The 19257-nt window shown below is 45.6% G+C and overlaps 1 protein-coding gene across 1 annotated transcript in view; it reads left to right on the top strand.

Annotated features, from left to right (window-relative positions):
• Positions 1–19257, top strand: part of LOC149357975 (uncharacterized) — a 95925-nt gene that overhangs the window by 59027 nt on the left and 17641 nt on the right. The window contains exon 9 of the mRNA XM_089576694.1: positions 8968–9237. Within this exon, the coding sequence (XP_089432820.1) occupies positions 8968–9237 (270 nt within the window). The remainder of the gene's footprint in view (positions 1–8967; positions 9238–19257) is intronic.

Raw genomic sequence — 19257 nt, 5'->3', positions numbered from 1 at the left:
ACCTCTCCACCTTTCCTTTCATTGAATCACTTTCTCTCTCTCAGGAAGGGCGAGGCAGCAGTTTTCACATAGGCCCACACGACCGGCCAGGAGCCAAAGGAGGGCGGGTTCCGGGTGTGCAGTGGTCGTCTCGGTAGCGAAGGTCGTAACGTAATTTTAGTACGCCGTAGGCGGCACCGAATCGGATTCGATCAGTATTGTGGGTGGTGTCAGCCCCGACGAACACAACGCAAGCGTAACTGCTCGTGTAGTCGTAGGGTGGCACTAAGCTAACTAACGGTAGCAAATGGTCGCGGCTAAGGAAGAGAGAGAGAAGGGAAAGTAACCGGCTGCATTGTGATGGAAGGAGTTGTAGGCGAAAGTGACGAAAGGTAAATTCTTTTGGCAATCCCAATGACGACCGGAAGCATGAATCGACAGCATGCCCTTCAGTGTACTTTTAAGAAACTCGGTAAGGATGTTGGTTTTTGATGAACGGATTGAACACGAACTACAGAGCTTCGTAAACCACATTAGAATTTTAAGCAGCGGTCTCGGTTGGTGAGCATTTTACGGAGCTGCCGTGGTGAAAGATGGCGTCATGGAGAGGAGGGTCGTCGACATCCAAAGCGCAGCCAATAGAGACCGGTGACGTTATAGCGTGCCGAGTGATGGAAGCGATCACGGCAGCAATCCATTACTTCCCTGAAATTCACATTGGAAAAGGCTAGAGCAATTCAAAGCAAACAGAGAAAAACGGCTCAGTCGAAATGTCGTGGGCTGAAGGTGGCAAAAGCTCAAGCGAGTCTTCTTCCGTCACTGGAACAGCTAGCAAGAAGTAACATAGCGGCAAAGAGAACGACAGAGAACATCCCATAAGAACTGTCACCACCCACTACGTACGTTTGGGACACGAAGAGGGGTGCTGCAATTTCCGCATCATGAAGTTGTCCGAGTATAGTGCAGTGGAGATGCACAGGACACGGCGAGCAGGAACCCAGCGCCTTCCGGCCGCATATACTGTGAGTACAATTTATTGCGGCGCAACATGAACACGGCCAAAAAAGCGTCGGAATTGTCGTAGTGCATGCGGTCGATGAATCAGGGCAGAAATGGATCGTGATGTTACTCTTTGCCGAGGAGTAGGAAGGTCAGTGGGAACAAATCGCAGTCGTTTGCATCATATTGGCGGGGCTGGGGAGGACCGACGGGGTGGCGAGACAGGCAGATAGCTTCTTAACGCAGACGGCCTGATATGTAGACAAATGTAAATGTTTAATTTTGCGAGCGCAACGTGCAGCGTCTCAAATTTCCGGTACGATACCTAAGTGAACCGAAAGGGCACTCACAAAATTCAGTCCTTACTTATTTGGGAGGCCTTTCTCTTTCTCTTTCGGTACGATACCTAAGTGAAGCGAGCTAACAAAGCAATGGTCCGCAAAGAAAGAGAAAGGCCTCCCAAATAAGTAAGGACAGAATTTCGTCAGTGCCCTTTCACACTTTCGATCATCGAGTTCTTACGCTGAGAAGGAGGTAGTGGGCGGCGGGCGTTCGCAATCACGCCGAGGTGGTCGTGCTGCCACTCAGCTAGTATGGCTGCAAATCCTATGACCAATTCCATCGGCGCAGAGTTCTGTTGCGGCAGACGGATTGAAATGGAAGAAGATATATCGAGCGAGGAGCACAGCAATAAGTGCTAAGGCGCCGGCTTGATCCTGCCGTCGTTATAGAGGTACGTCCGGCTTTCAGAGGGTGCAGAAAGAGCGTGTAACTTCCGCGAAGTTCTGAATGAGCCAGTGGAAATACCAGCACAGCCCGAGGAAGCTGCAAACTTCGCTGGAGGAACTTCGAGTAAGGAACTGGTGGGCGGCATGAACTTTATCTGAGTCGAACTTAAGGCCCGCAGTATCGACAATGTGACCAAGGACCCTTGGTTTCATGGCGGCCGAAGCTGCATTTAGAGATGTTCAGGCAAAGCTCGGCTCACCATAACACGGAAATGATGGTAGAAGTATTCTGGAGATTTCTTTTGAACATGGAGGCGAAAACTGTCATGTTATACAAGCTGCAGGTACAAGTAGTTTATTTGAAGCCCCGAAGGAGTCAGTCCGTCATGCGCTCGAAGTTTCGAGGTTTATTGCAGAGGCCAAAAAGGTTCGCTGTGAGTTACAAGGGGATGTGGGGAGTAATAAAGGTAATTTTCGCATGGTTCCGTTCATCGACAGCAAGTTTGAGTATCCTGAACGGAGACAATGGAGGACAACTAGCTGGCGCCATGCAGAGTAAGCACACCTTCAATTCTTGGAACACAATAGGCGTCTTTCTCGGTAGTCCTACTGAGGTGGCAGTAATTGACGCAAGGTCCTCAGCTTCCGTTTTCCTTTTTGGCTATGTTGACAGGGGAGGCCCATGGGCTACTGGAAGGGCTTGTTAATGATGCTTGCCAATATCTTTTGCATATTCTTCTGGATGTGCATGGCGACGTACAAGGGAGTGCGATTGCGTGTTGTAAAATTTGACAAATCGATGCTGAGAATGGCAAGGTAGGGGCGGGTGCATGTGACGCCCAAGACGGTGATATGAGGTATGATGTCTTGAGAACAATGGTTTTGCTAACGGGGCAAGCGATATGGCCACCATCAGGAACAAAGGAAAGAGAGACAAAGGAACATAGATGGCATCCTAGGGCGGCAAGCAAACGTACTCAGTTAGGCACAGGCGTGCTTTGCAATCAGTGATGTCAGAGTAAACGGGAAGTTGTGGACGTGACACGAGCAGGTGCTACAGACGGGCCTTCCGATGTGCGCCACTCGGCTGTATTACAGGAGTGGTAGCGATTGGAAAGATCACATTAGGAGTAGCGACAGGAAGCAGGGGAGAGGTGGTGTCAGAACTGGGCTGCCGGCTTGGGCAGCTAGAGGTGATGACCACTGTCCTGAATTTATGGTAAACGACTGGTTGGATTAGGGCAATAGTGCCTTGGCCAGCTGCGGGATGAAGGCAACGGGTATCATAGCTGCAATTCTCGGCGGACCATTGTAGTCGAGTTCGCTGAGCGGAACCACTGCTTTAACGTCGACATATCCTCGCATGAAGTGGCAGTCATGTTCCAAAGGCGGTCGAAGTGATAAGCAATGCGGTGGTGTGTGACCTCCTCAAATTACTGGCACCCCTGGAGACAGTGTTGACCGTTTTGTTGTCTTTGCAATGTATAAGTTTGAGTTAGAAGTCGGCGATCCCCTTCATGATGTGGCCCACTTTATCGGCCTCCGAGATGGTGCAGTCCATCCTGCGCCCCAGAGGACATCCTAGAAGTAGTAGACGTAAGAATCATGGCTGACTGGGCTCGAGATGCGAGATCTTTTCGCTGCCAGCTTGCGTCTAGTCGGCTTGCCAAGCAAGTTAAGGACCTGCTGCTTACAGATTCCCTTGCTGTTCAGGTAGCCCTCGTACGTCTCGAGCAAACGCGCGCGTCATAGAAGTGGAAAATGACGTTCGCAAGCATGAGTCACGTCCCATCGATTGTGCGCGTGCCTTACGAATATTTGCATAATAATTTCTGCCCTACAGTGCACTTTATTCTTCAATAAGACTGCTACATGCTCGCCTTCTATGGAGTGTTGTTTACGTGAAGCACATTGTGTTAGCATGATTTCCTACAGTGGCGTGCTCAGAGCTGTGCTCGCGCTCCGCCCTTGTGTATTCCCGAACAGTACGCGTGCAAAAGATTAATATACTGGTCATGCATTACTAAGGCTCTGGTCATCTTTACGGTGTTAAGAGAATAAAATTATGAATACAGGTTGCTGGCTCAAGCATTTTGTCGTTGACTTTTCGTCGCACTGATGCAAAGTACTGGTATACTGAAAGCGAAAAATATTTCCCTCCAGTTCCATCGCTTACTAGTGGGTTCGCATTTACAATAAGGTATCAGATAGCACACCTTCTGCATCTGTGGAACATAATAATTTAACTTAGCGTCGAAAAATTCATGGGAAAATGCGGTTTGTACGATTCAGTGTAGATGTGGTGCTTTTTGGCACAAACAGAACAGTTCACACTTGTGTAGCTTTTATTATAAATGACGTACATGGCATTGCCAGACTGAAATAGGCACACGAGAAAGAGTAATCTTCTTCTTAGTTTGTTTCTTTTATTACACGGGAGCACTGCTGGAATATCAAAGTTGATGCGTTTTATAAAAATAGCAGCTGTGAATTCTTTACATAGCGAGAGTTGTCTTGTGTTGCAAACAATAGGGCATTAAGTTCGCATCCTGGAATTTCGTGATTAACTGCTGGTCCCATATGATTCAAAGAAAATTGTACTATGTGTGATACATAGAGATGATGTTCAATGACTCTTGTGCAAAAGATTTTGGGCCGCTTCCACCTACGTACGGCTTTGCAAACACTATAAGACAGCGAACTGCACATTAACTACAAAGAGCCAATGTTTACACTCTTTGCACAAGCAATTTTGATGCACGCTAAATTAAAACGCACTACTTCGACGTAATCTGAGCGAGTCTTCATCTTTTCTTGCTTTCCTCATTTTCATTTCATCAAAGCAAATAATACGCCAAAAGCAAAGTTTGTCGAGTCCCGAACGCTGAATCTCAAAGCTTTTTCTGCCAGATTGAGCTGACGGCGTGCAATGCTGGGCGTAAGTAAAGGTAATACTAAGAAGTGCTATTAAATTTAAGATTTTCGCATTTCATCTTGTAGTGTCGCGCCATCAAACTAGAGAAGAAAAGCCTAAAGGCGCTGACTTTCTGTAATCTTTACCAGCATATCAAATCAAAAACGTTATATAAGTGGTCTGTTTCTTCACAACATCCGACTCAATTTTCACAATTCTGACGCTGAAATGCATAAATGACAGCATTAATTAAGAAACACGAAAAATATTACTGCCAAAAGTGTTTTTCAGGGGAATAAAAAACAAAAAATGAGCATTGTAGGTCGTAAGGTCATTTATTTGAAAAAAAAACCTGGTCTAAATTTTAGGCAAATGATAAAATATGACTCAACCCTCCATTGGGAAACGTAGACTAGTGTCGTGGACCGGTACTTTTAAATAGAGGTCCTTTAACAGCCCCACCGCGGTGGCTCAGTATCTACGGCGCTAGGCTGCTGACCCGAAAGACGCGGGGTCGATCTCGGCCGCGGCGGCTGAGTTTCGATGAAGGCGAAATTCTAGAGGCCCGTGTGCTGTACGATGTCAGTGCGCGTTAAAGAACCTCAGGTGGTCGAAATTTCCGCAGCCCTTCACTACGGCGTCCCTGATAGCCTGAGTTGCTTCGGGACGTTAAACCCCAATAAACCAGAGGTCCCTTAACAACTCCAGTCTTAATCTGCGGCATAATATTATATCGGGCGGTGCAGTGTTGAGTCACTCAATTTTCTTGCGATTTACTGATCCAAGTGAAATTTTTAACGTAATCAACAAACGTAAGTAAACTGCAGCCAGTGGTGTCGAGAAGCTTTAGCAAAATAAAGAATTCTGATATCAGCTTGGATTTGTGCAGTCCTCCATTATATAAACAACCTCAATATGTTTACCAGTCTATTTCCAAAATAGACTTTCAGTGCTTCTTGCACTGAAAAAAAAATACAAACAAAAATTGAAAGTTGTTCTTTCGAGAGTGGCCCCATTTTTCTTAAGACAAGAAATGACAAGTTTTAAGTAATTTGAATTCCAGAAGCACCGACTGACTGGGCAGTGTATTGACCGTATTAAAGACGGCAAAATCTACAAAGTATACTCTAGATCTGTTTTCAGACAGTAAAAAAGCATTTAATTGTGTACAGTTCGGCTCATTACTAAGTACATTGTTGAGAGCAGGTGTGCGAGCCCATGTGCTGCAACTTCTATGTCGTTATTTGAGTGACTGGTACCAGTTGATTAAAATTAATAGCATGCTATCAATGCTTCTGGCCAAATCTAAGATATGCCACAAGGGTCAGTACTGGGGCGATTTACTGTTTCGGATCTGTAGCAAAGATAATTTCCAGATATCTGGTTCTCCTCCAATTACCTTATTACACTTATGCTATTTTCCTGTCAGAATTTAAAGTCACAGAAATCTATTACATCTAATGTAAATAACTACCTTGCGCATGTTTCAACCAGGCCTAGAAGAATAAATTGAATTAAGAACTTCAAGAACCATATCTATAATACTCTGTCGTTTCAAAAACTTGTGAAACCAAAGTAAAATATAGAAAATATAGGGTGACTTGCTGTTCTCAAGTTAGACAGTAAAAATTTCTGGGGTTTGGTTCTAGAAAGAGCTCTCCTAGTCTGTACACGTAAGAGATCTTTCTAGATCTTGCCATTGCAGTTGGATTTCAGAAAAAGATATCTTAGTTCAGCCGCTTGAGCAAAAGAGAAATATTTTTCATCCCTGTTTCCTAAATTAACCTACAGTATAGTGCATGGTTTCGAACCTTCTAGGTAATCTACTTGCAGTTATATTTCTTGTTTTAGAAAGAGCAAAATCCTGGCCTTTGAATTTTGTTTCAGATATATATATATATATAGGATCCACAAACAGCCCCTGTTTTTAATTCAATTGCGTTAAAGACCACATTCTCTAGAAAATCCGGTGTCAGCGCCAGCTTTGTGAGCGAAAAATCACGAGCGTTGCTCTGGCAGGTAGTCCCCAAAGAGCAACTTAGAAAGGAGGAGGGCCGCCTAAGTCGCCTGACCTTGTGGCGTCATCACAATCTGCCTACCATGGCAGGTGTCAGTTATATTAATGGTTGGTCGCTAGAGAAGAGCAATTTGAGCCGCACAAGGCGCACCGCTGGGAGCACCTGCCATCGCAGGGCAGTGGCGCATAGCTTAACCGCTGCACCATGTCGCCATAAGGAGTATGAGGGCTCCCAGGGATCTGTGAATGTAATGTAGAGAATGAACTTCTGTATCTATGGCAATTAACCCATCATGCTATCGCGTCATACCCTTAAGGCGACCCCCCGCGGTGGCTCAGTGGTTACGGCGCTCGGCTGCTGACCCAAACGACACGGGTTGGATCCCGGCCGCGGCGGTCGAATTTCGATGGAGGCTAAATTCTAGAGTCCCGTGTAGTGTGCGACGTTAGCGCACGTTAAAGAACCCCAGGTGGTAGAAATTCCCGGAGCCCTCACTACGGCTTCTCTCATAGCCTGAGTCGCTTTGGGACGTTAAACCCCATAAACCAAACCAAACCTTAAGGCGGAGCTTAAGTTGCACCCTAAGGAGAGACAAGCTAAAGTATTCATAAGCAATACTAGAAGTACATAATTAAGAACCAAATATCGAGTGAGTTAGGAAATCTTTAAAATATTAAAATCACTGCACATATTAAGGTAGCTGGAAGGAAAAAGAAATAACAAGTTATTAAACTTCATTAAGGAAACATAACTTGGAAGTTGGAGATTCTTTTGAATTGGAAAAGCCAAGAGTGTGCAGACGTACAGCCACCCTGATTTTTAATAATATAGCGCGAGCGTCGACCGAACTGCTGGTCAGCGCCTTATAACGGCGATGAGCGTGCAACAAGGCGAGTGTTCGCGCACGCGCACGAAGGCAGAGCGTCGTCTGCTACGCTGTTTCGAGCACCAGGACATACGCCCTGCCACAATATCAGTTCGCAAGATCCCGCCAAGCCGTAGAGCGCATGCGTTTATCCCCGTTTATCGCGATCCAGGCAATGGTTTCAATGTGCTGCTATATTTCTTTCCTTTTATTTTTTCTTATCATAACTTTGCATCGCCAGGCTGGTCTCCCGTAATGGGCAAAATAAAAAAAATAGAGAAAGAAATCAAGTCTCATTCAGTCTCACATAATAACCATGTGCATGCTCTCTACGACTTGGCGGGATCTTGCGAACTGATATTGTGGCAGGGCGTGTGGCCTCGTGCTCGGAACAGCGTAGCAGACGACGCTCTGCCTTTCTGCGCGTGCGCGAACTCTCGCCTTAATGCACGCTTATCGCCGTTATAAGGCGCTGACCAGCAGTTAGGTCGACGTTCGCGCTATATTATTAAAAATCAGGGTGGCTGTACAAGCCTTATAATCCTTCAGGATACGCATTTTCTAGTCGAATCCATTAGTAGGAGTGTCGTAGTCGCCAGTTAAAATTCCACTTACGCTTCACCTCCTCTCACGCACTGAGTGCGGTGGATGCGTCCACTAAAGGCCGTTTAACACGACGGACCGTTCGCCCGCGGCCCGCGCACTACGTGCTCATGCGTCAGCACATTGAGAGGCGCGCTGCCGGCCGCGGCCTCTCACGGCCGGCAGCGCGCCTCTCAATGTGCTGACGCATGAATACGTAGTGCGCGGGCCGCGGGTGAACGGTCCGTCGTGTCAATCGGCCTTAAGGAGCCCTGCATTAATCCAAAGCCTATACTGCGGCGTTTTCATAACACGCTCTACTGCGAGGCGTTTGCACATAATAATTATTCAACACGATTTCGAGCATGCATTTCTTTGCGCTAAGTTAGTAAGCAATGATGTTCTTATTCAGACGGGAAACGATGTTTTTGTCAACTACTGAGGGCGAGGGGTCGCTTCAGGTACTAAAATCTTTTACTCTATGTTTTGTGTACTGATGACAAATAAATAAACAAAAACATTTTGCGCAGATATTTCTTATCATATTAATAATATTTTTACAAGCAATAAATGATATCTATGGAATGAAATGTCAGGTAAGGTGCTTTTTTATTAGTCTATACACAAGACTGCAAAACTTGAGGACAGAAATACCACAACCTCACAACGCGTAGGACTATGCAGCAGTATCTGATGACAAAGTGTTTGTTTCCTGTGTGCACTTGCTCACTTTGCCAATCCGCAATAACTTTTTTCAAATTTACACAGCTTTTAAATTGCTGTTGTGCAGGACAATTGAACATATCAATTCTTGGCAGTTGAAATGGAAAGACCTTGGAAGCAGACTTTAAGCGATGGCTACATCGATATCTTTCCATCCAGGGGATGTGGGCTACTATGTTCCTGACGGACGCTTCTTCATTTGTGGCCGGCTGAAAGAGCTGATCAAGTGCATGGACCAGCAGGTGGCCCCCGCTGAACTTGAAGAGCTGCTGGCCTCAGACTCTGGGGTACTCCATGCGGTCATCGTTGGTGTGCCGCACCATGAGTACGGAGAGGCCGCGCGAGCATTCGTGGTGCCTCAGCGACGCATTCAACCGGGAGGCCTTGAGGAGCAGATGGAGGCTCAGAGGTTGCAGCAGCTCGTGGCCGGTATGATCAACCCGCTAAATGCATGCCCGTCCGCCCTATTTGGACATGGCAGCAATCTGACAGCATTGGCCCTGTACATCTGCTGTCGCAGGAAGAGCGTTAGGTGGTGACATGCATATTTCCGCGTAGGATGCATGCTCGTAGGACTACGATTGCGTGGTCCAGTTTCTTCTCAATCGTTAGAAACTATAGAAAATTGGTCGTTTCTCAACTACTATGTGTCTAACCTTCTAACCTATCTAAAAATTTCATATGAATTCATATAAGTGTTTGAATTCATACCAGACATGTCTTCATATGTTTCACATGTGTCTCATTCATATTTAATTTAAATATGCTGGGCATGAATTCATGCGTTATATACGACCTATATGCATCAGAAATGGGCGTTGTATGACTACATATATGCTTAATACGAGTTCATATGTGCCATAATTATGTCTTCGATGAACTCATACGGGTAGCATATTACGCTTATCCAATGTTTTTGATGAAAACATATGTGCAGCATACGAGTCCACACACGCAAATGTATTTTATGTGGGCTTATATGTACCATACTTCCACTGACAAGCGACACTTTGGCGGACACATGAGCTCCAATGTGTCTCGTATCAACTTACATCCACCTCATGCGAAACTAATAGCCGCTCATGATTGTCTTGTATACAGTTTAAAGTGTTTCGTGAACCACACGGATAAAATGCAAATCACGAGTGACCGTCAATTGAGCTAATGCATGGGAAAAAAGCACTTGGCCTGTTTCGCATACTTTTCTCCTTGTTTTTCTCTTGGCGCTCTTTTTCGTGCTGTAAGCACGGCCTAGCCAAACTCTTTGTCATTCGGCGGTTCCATTGTGCTTGGATGCACGTTTAGATTGAAGGTAAATATCACTTTCTTTGCTTTGTTGAACAGCGGTGGAGCTGTGCAACAAGTAATGCCAAGTATTTTAGTGGCAAAGCAATACGCGCGCACTGAGAGCACTACCATAGAAGGAGGCGGTGCTGCGATAATAATAATAATAATAATAATAATTTCATTGCCACAACACATTGTGATATATACAGACTCGGGCCTGTCAAAGCCAAGAGGAGGCTTGCAGGACTAGGCCCGGCAAAATTGGCGAGCGAAAAGTAAAGGCAATAAAGGTTTGGTTTGGTTTATTGGGGTTTAACGTCCCAAAGCGACTGAGGCTATGAGAGACGCCGTGGTGAAGGGCTCCGGAAATTTCGACCACCTGGGGTTCTTTAACGTGCAATGACATCGTACAGCACACGGGCCTCTAGAATTTCGCCTTCATCGAAATTCAGCCGCCGCGGCCGGGATCGAACCCGCGTCTCTCGGGTCAGCAGCCGAGCGCCGTAACCACTAAGCCACCGCGGCGGGGTAAAGGCAATAAAATATCAGGGTAAGTGCACAAACACTGAAATACAAACACTAAGGAAGATACATTGTATAAAAGAGAGAAAAAAAATCACATTGCAACTTACAAGTTTCTTGCATCAATTTAGAATTAAAACTTCACAGATTTGAGCATTTGTTTTATGGTGGCTTTAGAAGTAGCGGACAACACCTGATCAGGAAGCGCATTGAATATTGTAGGGACGTATACACATTGTCTTGCTTTGCCGTATCTGGTTGCGTATCTGGCGACCGTGTAGCGTTGACAATTCCGTAGTGTTCTGGCAGAAACTGCTCTCGTCTTGAAAGCAGGATTCCAAAAGTGCCGAAGAATAACAGTGTGCTAATATAAAGTTTCAAAGGACGGAACACCAAGAAAATTAAACAAGTTTACGTGAGGGGGAAAGGAATGTTCACAGGCGGTACTTTTCAACATATATTTTAGAAGAGCGTCTACCCGATCATGCCACCTTTGCGAAGAGTGCGCAAAACTGTGATGCCGTATCTTATGACACTGTATGCAAGTGCATGCATGATTGTCTTTTTCACCGATAAGGGAAGGAAATATTTAATTGTAAACAGTAACCATGCCGTTCTACGCAATGTGCCACAAACGTAGGACATGTGACTATGCCATGAGAGGTCGCTGTCAAAGTAAATCCCCAGATATTTTATGCAATCAAGATTTTCAACTCGAGTACAATGGCAGTCTTCATCATTATGAGAGTGCAAAAAAACCGATTCACTCAGTACTGTTGTCTTCAATGGGTTTCTAAAACAAACCAGTTTTGTTTTTTGTTGGTTTACCAAAAGACCATTCATAGAAAACCAGTTCATTGCGATACAGATATTTTCTTGCAGTAAAGCAACAGCACTTTTGTAGGAAATATGCTTCGTAAGCAAAACAGTATCGTCGGCGTACTGAAAGACCAACGTATTTGTTACTGCTGAGGTGAAGTCATTAATAAATAAATTGAAAAGCAACCCCAGTAGCACAAACGGGGCTCGGAATTGCGGGCCCTCGCGGGCCCCACACGGGCAGCCCATGGGGGCCCGATGTGGGATATGTGCGGGATTTGCAACTCGGCATCGCGCGGGACTCACAGGGGCAGCCCAGTGGGCTTGCTACATAGGACCAGCAGGGGACCCCAATGGTCTGCATGCATAAAAACGATACAGGGGGCTTTCCTCGGTCCTTTGTGGGACCCATAGGGGCAGTAATGGTCTTCTTAGAGGGGACCTCCAAGGGGGGCTTAGGCGGCAGTGCAGCGGGGACCCACACGGGCTAGCCCAAGTCCGGCCCACATGGGCAAGCCCAAGTCCGGCCAACGTGGGCTAGCCCAAGTCCGGCCCACATGGGCTAGCCCAAGTCCGGCCCACGTGGGCTAGCCCAAGTTCGGCCCACAGGCAAACACACATAGACCAAGAAAGAGACAGGACACACACCAGCGCTGAATTCAGCGCTGGTGTGTGTGTCCTCTCTCTTTCATGGACTTGGTGTGTTCGCGCTGTTGAACCATCATTATGAATATAATGATGGTTCACTAATTAGCCCAATCTGGACTTCATCCACAGGCAAAACAGTCCACTTTTGCTTCTCAACCGGTTTTCCTTGGGTGATGGCTCCACCGCCCAATTGCTTCTCCTTGTTAGAGACACCTCGGTGCGCGCTATCTTTTTCCCATTGAACAAGAAACGCGAGCTGTGATGCATTACGGGAAAGGTCTAGTATTGGACAGTCTCAGGTATTAAACGACAGCGTAAGGAGCTCGTTCTGGTGAAATCCCGGCTCCGCCCGTCGGAAAAAACCCCCAATTCCTGAAAATAGAAAAAGGAAATAGCCCCACTGCGCCAGGTGGGCAAGTAACGCGTATGCCACGAAGGTTTTTGTTTGTTCTTTATTCCCGTAGGCCACGAAGGGTAATTCCTTCAGGCGTGTTTGAGCGACACCCATTGAACGCGTGGTCGGGTGTATGGCTTAGTAACCTGTGTTTGGGATGTGTTCTGGTGTGACAATAATGAAAAAAAAAACAAATATTGGTGTGGTGAATGGGGGTTTAACGTCCCAAAGCGACTTAGGCTATGAGGGACGATGTAGTGAAGAGCTTCGGAAATTTCGACCATCTGGGGTTCTAAAACGTGCAAAGACATCGCACAGTACACGGGCCTCTAGAATTTCGCCTTCATCGAAATTCGGCCGCCGCGGCCGGGATCAAACCCGCGTCTTTCGGGTCAGCAGCCGAGAGCCGTAAACATTGAGCCACCGCGGAGCCAGACAAATATTAATATGCAAATTACGCGTCAGAAATTGGACGGAATGAAAAGGGGTGTTATGGTGCTTCAGTGTACCGGAACAAATGGTGTGTATGTGTACAAGTGGCGTAGTATGCCGCGCCCTGTCAGCTAGATAAGGATTGATCATAGCAAATCAATAATTGGGATTGTAATCGACGATCGTTATCGGTAGAGTGATTGTGGATTGGTAATCGCTAAGAAATAAGAAAAGGAAAAAAGACGAAAAGAAGCTACCGAGAATCTCACGCAGCGGAAGGTGTACGTCACATTACTTAACGAGAGATAATGCGTGCAAAAGAAGACAGGACGAAAGAGAAGGCACGGACAAGCCAGGCGTCTCATGACGCCTTTCCCCGAGGATTGGCAATGCTCAGTATCGTGAATGCACCTCACGCCTTTCGTATTTGAATCAATATTGTGTTTCAAATGTGTGTCGTAACATTGTTGGTGTGTAAACAGGTTGCTCGGACGATTCCAATGCTTGCTTGGTCATCCTCCTTTATTTACGGCACATTCCGCAGCATCGATGCGATGCGTGATGTTTGTTCAGGGCCTTAAGCCGCTCCCCCTCAGAACGCTCGTCGCTGATTGCGCTCGCACGTATGCACCATATGCCTGTGTAAAGAAAGAATACACACCACAAAACTAATTTTAGTCTTGTTATCATGAAAGACAAGAAATTTCGGTATGTAACAGAGAAAATATTTCGGTATTTTGTCTCTCTACGTTGTGCAATCTACAACTGGCTGGTTCAAAAAAGACACTGAACAACTAGAAAGTTTCTGTTGACGCCGAGCATATAACTGAAACGGCGGCAGTAATCAGAAAACAGAGTGATTTCAAATGCGTATACTTACGTCCTAGCAGCACGACGTCGCCGTCATAAAATCCGCCTTCTCCGCCGTGGCCTCTACCGCTAAAATGTCAGTAAATGTCACTGTTCACCACTCACGTCTTTCGGACCGAAGTTATTCAACACTGAGACAAGGACGACAGGGTTCCACCATACTTGCACTGGACGTACGCATGGAAGGCGATGTCATCTTCGATCGTGGATTGATCAAGCAACACGAGGAAAGGAACACAAAAATGTATAACACAAATTCAACGACGACTAGCGAGTGCCAGCGTGTTTTCGCAGCTACCTTCATCCCTTGACACTCACTCAACCCAACCGCAGGAAAGAAAAACCTGTTCCAAACAAACGCAGGAAAGGCGGGGGTGCACTGAACAAGTAGAATCGGGGACCCCTCTCCACTTCATGGAGCGTCGCGGGGAGTGTGGTCGGGAGGGCGGCTTAAAATGTTCGGTAGTGGGCTGTAGAGTGAGTGCCTCCGCGCCATTTCGGGGAAGGGGGCTGGGAGGGACAGGACAAACCACAGACACAGAGGGGCCCTCTGGGAAGGAACAAAGGCAGACAGACAAACCAGGGTTGAGCAGGTTTTTTGTTTTTTTTTTGAGAGTGGACACAGGAAAAGCAGGGAAGGCGGTGGTGAGAGGAGAAAAAAACTTGAAAAAAAAGTGCGCAAAGACAGGTTACTCGTGTGACGTTTCTACAGGTGTTTGTTTTTATTTTGTTCTCTCTAGCGCTGTACCTTTTCGCTAGCTAACCTTTTCTTGTTCGTCGATAGAAATGTCGGCGATTTGTGATTAGTATCTCTTCCTGATAGGGTGAAGGGTGGGGCAGCTCGCGATGGCGCTTGGCCAAGTTGCGTTGTCAATGTGCGATCACTAGACGAAGAAGACGCGCAAGGAATGCCTGCACAAAAACCAAGAATTTTGTGTCTTGATCGATGCATCGCTACAGACTTCTGCTAGCGGACATTAACAAAGCTGCTGCAATTAACGCGACAGTAACAAACCTTTTGCAGCCTCTGGCGCAGTCGCCGGAGGCTCGCTATGTTCATCAACCAGTCATGAATTCCATGCGCCACATGTTGCATGGGGACGACGAAAGCGCTTGAAGTGCTGGCGTAATTGAAGTGCGTTGAAACAAGCAAGAAATCTTATCCTGGCAGCTTTCTCTGCGGCGACCGTAGCACACCAGAAAAAAATACAATGCGATAAACGCAAAAGAAGCACCAACAAATCTCAGAAGCGGGTTCTTTTGTTATTACGACGTTCAAAGAGCAGCTCTTCGTCAGAGTGAAACGTGCAAGGTCTTGCTATTTGGTCACGCTTAACCATTTTACGTCTGATGTAGGATATGCAGGCAGACTAAATGCGAGAATGTCAACTCTTCCCGTGTACAACTAGTGTACGTGTGACTGTCGATAGGTTTTGCCCGGCCACTCGCTAATGGCGCATGATGTTTCTGCACTGTGAAGCCCACAGTAATCTGCGCAGGATTTACGAAGGCTGCTGGCGGATATATACTAGCCGTTTCCCGCACACACTGCATGTTTTGCTACTGCGCAGCTCACGCTTAGGCCTTTTCTAACAGATATGTAAGATACAGGCGGGGAAAATGTTGGAATTGCAATTGTGCCCATGCCTAGCCCATATATTTTCCATGCAGGACCAATTTAGGCTACAGGCGGGAATACTGGTGTTAGCCTACAAACAGCCCAATTGGTTCCGTTAGGGCGCTTCACGGGCAGCCCCTGCTGGGTGTGCCTGCACTTCACCGTCATGTAGCCCCATCTTTTATGCACACGAACTGCACGCAGCCCATGCTTACCCCTTTCATACCCGATTTAGAATACAAGGAAGACATCGGAATGGCAAATGTGCCCATCCCAGCCCACGCGGGACCTTCGCCGGTGTTGCTAAGACAGCCCAAACTGCATTCCTGAAACGCTTCGCCACTGTGAAGCCCATAGTTTAGCCCCTGTATTTCCTACGCGGGACCCATGTCGGCTGAAGGCGGGAATACTAGCTCTTTGCCCACACAAAAACACTGCGGCTGCCTCATGGTGGTGTACGGGCAGCCCCTTTTGGGGTTGCCCGCGCTTCACCATAATAGAGCCCGCATCCTAGCCCGCATGTATCTGCGGTGGGACCTAGGTGGGCTGCCCAGTCTGTTCAAGCCCATGCCTAGCCGACGGGGGACCCATTCGGGCACGAAGTGGGCAGCCCCAGCGTTTTGTGCCAGCACTGCACCCACGGGGGGCCCCTGTGGGTTTATTGCGGGCAGCCACCAGCCCTCATTGCCCATGTCGGACCCGCATGGGCCCGCCACCTTGTGCTACTGGGGAATGGTGAAAGGATAGACCCTTGAAGAACGCCAGCCCCCAACATCTGACGACTGCTAACGGCTGTGGTGTATTCAAGGGCTATGGCTTGTGAGCGATCTTCTAAATAACTTTTCAATAGGTCATGAAATGGTCCCCTAAATCCAAGCAGGTATAATTTTTGCGACAAAAGTTTATAATTTACAGTGTCAAATGCCTTGGCGATGTCTAGAAACAAGCCACATGCAAATAGATTGCGATCAAAAGTTGTATATAATTCATCTGCAAATTCTTCGAGAAGTGAAAGCGTTCCACGACCTTCGATGAAACCAAACTGATGGTCGGACAGAATAGAAAACTTTTTCACAAAAGATGTCATGCACTCTACAATAAATTTCTCTAAAATTTGGGAAAGCACTGGCAAAACGGATATTGGTCTATAATTCTCAAGGTTCTCTCTCTTGCCACCTTTGTGTATTGGTCTCACAATCGCTGTTTTTAACATGTTCGGTATTGCGGCAGTCTCTAAGAATCCGTTAAGGATAAAAAGAACGATATTCTCAAGATTTCCATAATTTCTCTGAACTGTAGACGCTGCAATGCCATCAAGACCAGGTGGTTTGTTACGTTTGAAGCTGAAGATTATGCGCGCCAGGTCTACTGCTGACAGTTTTGGTAAAAAGGCGGACGCAGATATGGCACGTGTCAATGAACACCTATCTTGTGGCAAGGATGAATTGGGCTGAGATACACTCGCGAAGTGCTTGTTGAATAATTCAGCTGTTTCTTGAGGACGACCTGAAAAAATTTCACTAATAAACGGCTCATTTCTGTCAACGCCCCTGAAATTGTTAATCAGTGACCAGGTTTTGGCGCGGTTTTTGGCAGCTAGTTTAAATTGCTCACGGTAATACTGCCGTTTAGCGGAACGAATAAGCGCGACAGCTCTATTTCTTGCGGCTCTGTAGTCGATGCGCAGTTCATGATTTTTAGGGGCGCGTTTACACCGCTTTCATAACCAATCCCTGTATAAAATCGCGTCCATAATTGCTGCATTAAACCAGCTATGATTATGTCTTTGGTTTCTGCGGATGACCCGCTTCGAAGCTTGTTCAAACATCTTTAATTGTTGGAATAATAACGAATAAACTAAATCGGGGGGATTAGACCTACATAATGCCGACCAGTCAAAGTTTCTAATTAGATTGTCTAATTTGTGTTGATCGACTATAGTTACGCTCAAGTCATTTTGAGCGACGTTGGAAGATGACGGCCCTAGAGTCTTGCAATTAGTACGGTCAAGGAATCGGCAAACGGTAAAGTAATGATCGGCTAGACGTTGAGTAATGACCGCTGAAGAAAGCTTGCAGTTTGGAGCACGTATACCTATGTGATCTAGACAAGACTGAACTAATCTACCGCCAAGCACTTCCTCGCAAGACGGTGCGATGATAACATTTTCATGCCGCAAGCTGAAAGAATGGCTACGTAATCTACCACAACGGTTTTCGTGGGACATAATGTATCAATGTTCAAGTCACCTGCTATGCAAAATTGATCTATTGTACTATTGTCCTGCAAGATCTTTTCCAATTCTAGTAGGAAAAGGCTGAAACTGTTTGATGGTGGTCGGTAAATTGCCAGCAACATTAATGACCTTAGCTTGGAGCAACGTTATAATAATAATAATAATAATAATAATAATAATAATAATAATAATAATAATAATAATAATAATAATAATAATAATAATAATAATAATAATAATAATAATAATAATAATAATAATAATAATAATAATAATAATAATGCGTTTATTTCCATTAGATCAAGTACAATTTGATGGAGGAGGGATGAAAAAGTGGCATTCCGCTTGACAGAGTTCTCACCTCCTGTTCAGGCGGCACCGACATGGATGAGAAACGTAACTGTTAAGAAATTTTTTCAGTGTAACCGTTAGGTTCAACATACAACTGCATACAGTCAAGAAAATCAACATCGCAGTGCGCGCAGGCAAACAGAATACAAGGGGTTATAAGCAACAAAAGAAAATAGGCGGCTGAGCATCGAACAACAAATAAGAGTGGAAGGCCCATCATACAAAAACAGTTGATGTATTAGTGACAACTGAGATGAACTAGAATATTTCACAGAGAGAAATTTCAGGAAAGCTAACGTTAGCTACAATTAGCTTGTTTAGTGCGAGGGGTGACTGATAATTAACCATTGGACGGCCATAGTTGGTTCTCGTAAATGGTAAAACCCACTGTTGTTTACGGCAGTGCGGATAGGGAGAATCAGACTGATGCCAAGGGGCTAGAGAGGAAATGGTATCAATACGTCGTTTTTGCTCAACTTTAGATGGGCGCAACAATCTATAAGCATAAAGATTTAGTAAGGAAATGATGCCGAGGGTAGTTATTAGATCCTGGGTTGTGTGTCTGCTGGGTAAGCCATAGACTATACGAAGAATTTTTTTTTTGAAGCACCAATATCTTTTGTAAGTTAGAATGTGTTGTTGTTGCCAACACCAATATACTGTAATTTAGGGGCGAACAGAATAAAGAATTATATAAGGAAAGGTTGACTTTTTCCGGTTAAATATTTCTGTGACGCGATAGAAAGCCTACAACCTTGGATGCCTTCAACATGACGTTACTAACATAGTCGTTCCATTGCATGTTTTCTTGAAGAGAAACACCCAGCGATTTAAATTATTTTACTGTTTCAGTTAATTGCGATTTGTAAAACAAAGCTATTTCTGTGCTACAGGTTTATTATTCGGACGGAAAACTACAGCTTTGGATTTGGTCGCATTTATTCAGAGGGAATTCATGTCATACCATTCTGCTAGTTTGTCCAGCGTACGATTAGCATGCATGTTTAGATCATTGCAGGTATCACCCGGTATAATGATTGTAGTATCATCTGCATCAATTATGAAGCGGGCGAAAGTGCTAATGGTAACAATATCATTAATATAGAGATTAAACAGCAGAGGACCAAGGATACTTCCTTGAGGGACACCGGTGCTAACTGAGCGTTGTGATGATTTAAAGTTACTAATCTGAACATATTGTTTTCGAGATGATCAATAAGATTTCATAAGAAGTAAGGCTTGTCTTCGTACCCCACATAACTCTAGCTTTTC

Source organism: Amblyomma mixtum, chromosome 3 (assembly GCF_055824585.1).
Source record: "Amblyomma mixtum isolate Tamu chromosome 3, ASM5582458v1, whole genome shotgun sequence".
NCBI lineage: Eukaryota > Metazoa > Arthropoda > Arachnida > Ixodida > Ixodidae > Amblyomma > Amblyomma mixtum.
The sequence above is the reverse complement of the archived record's forward strand: the minus strand, read 5'-3'. Positions and strand labels throughout refer to the sequence as shown.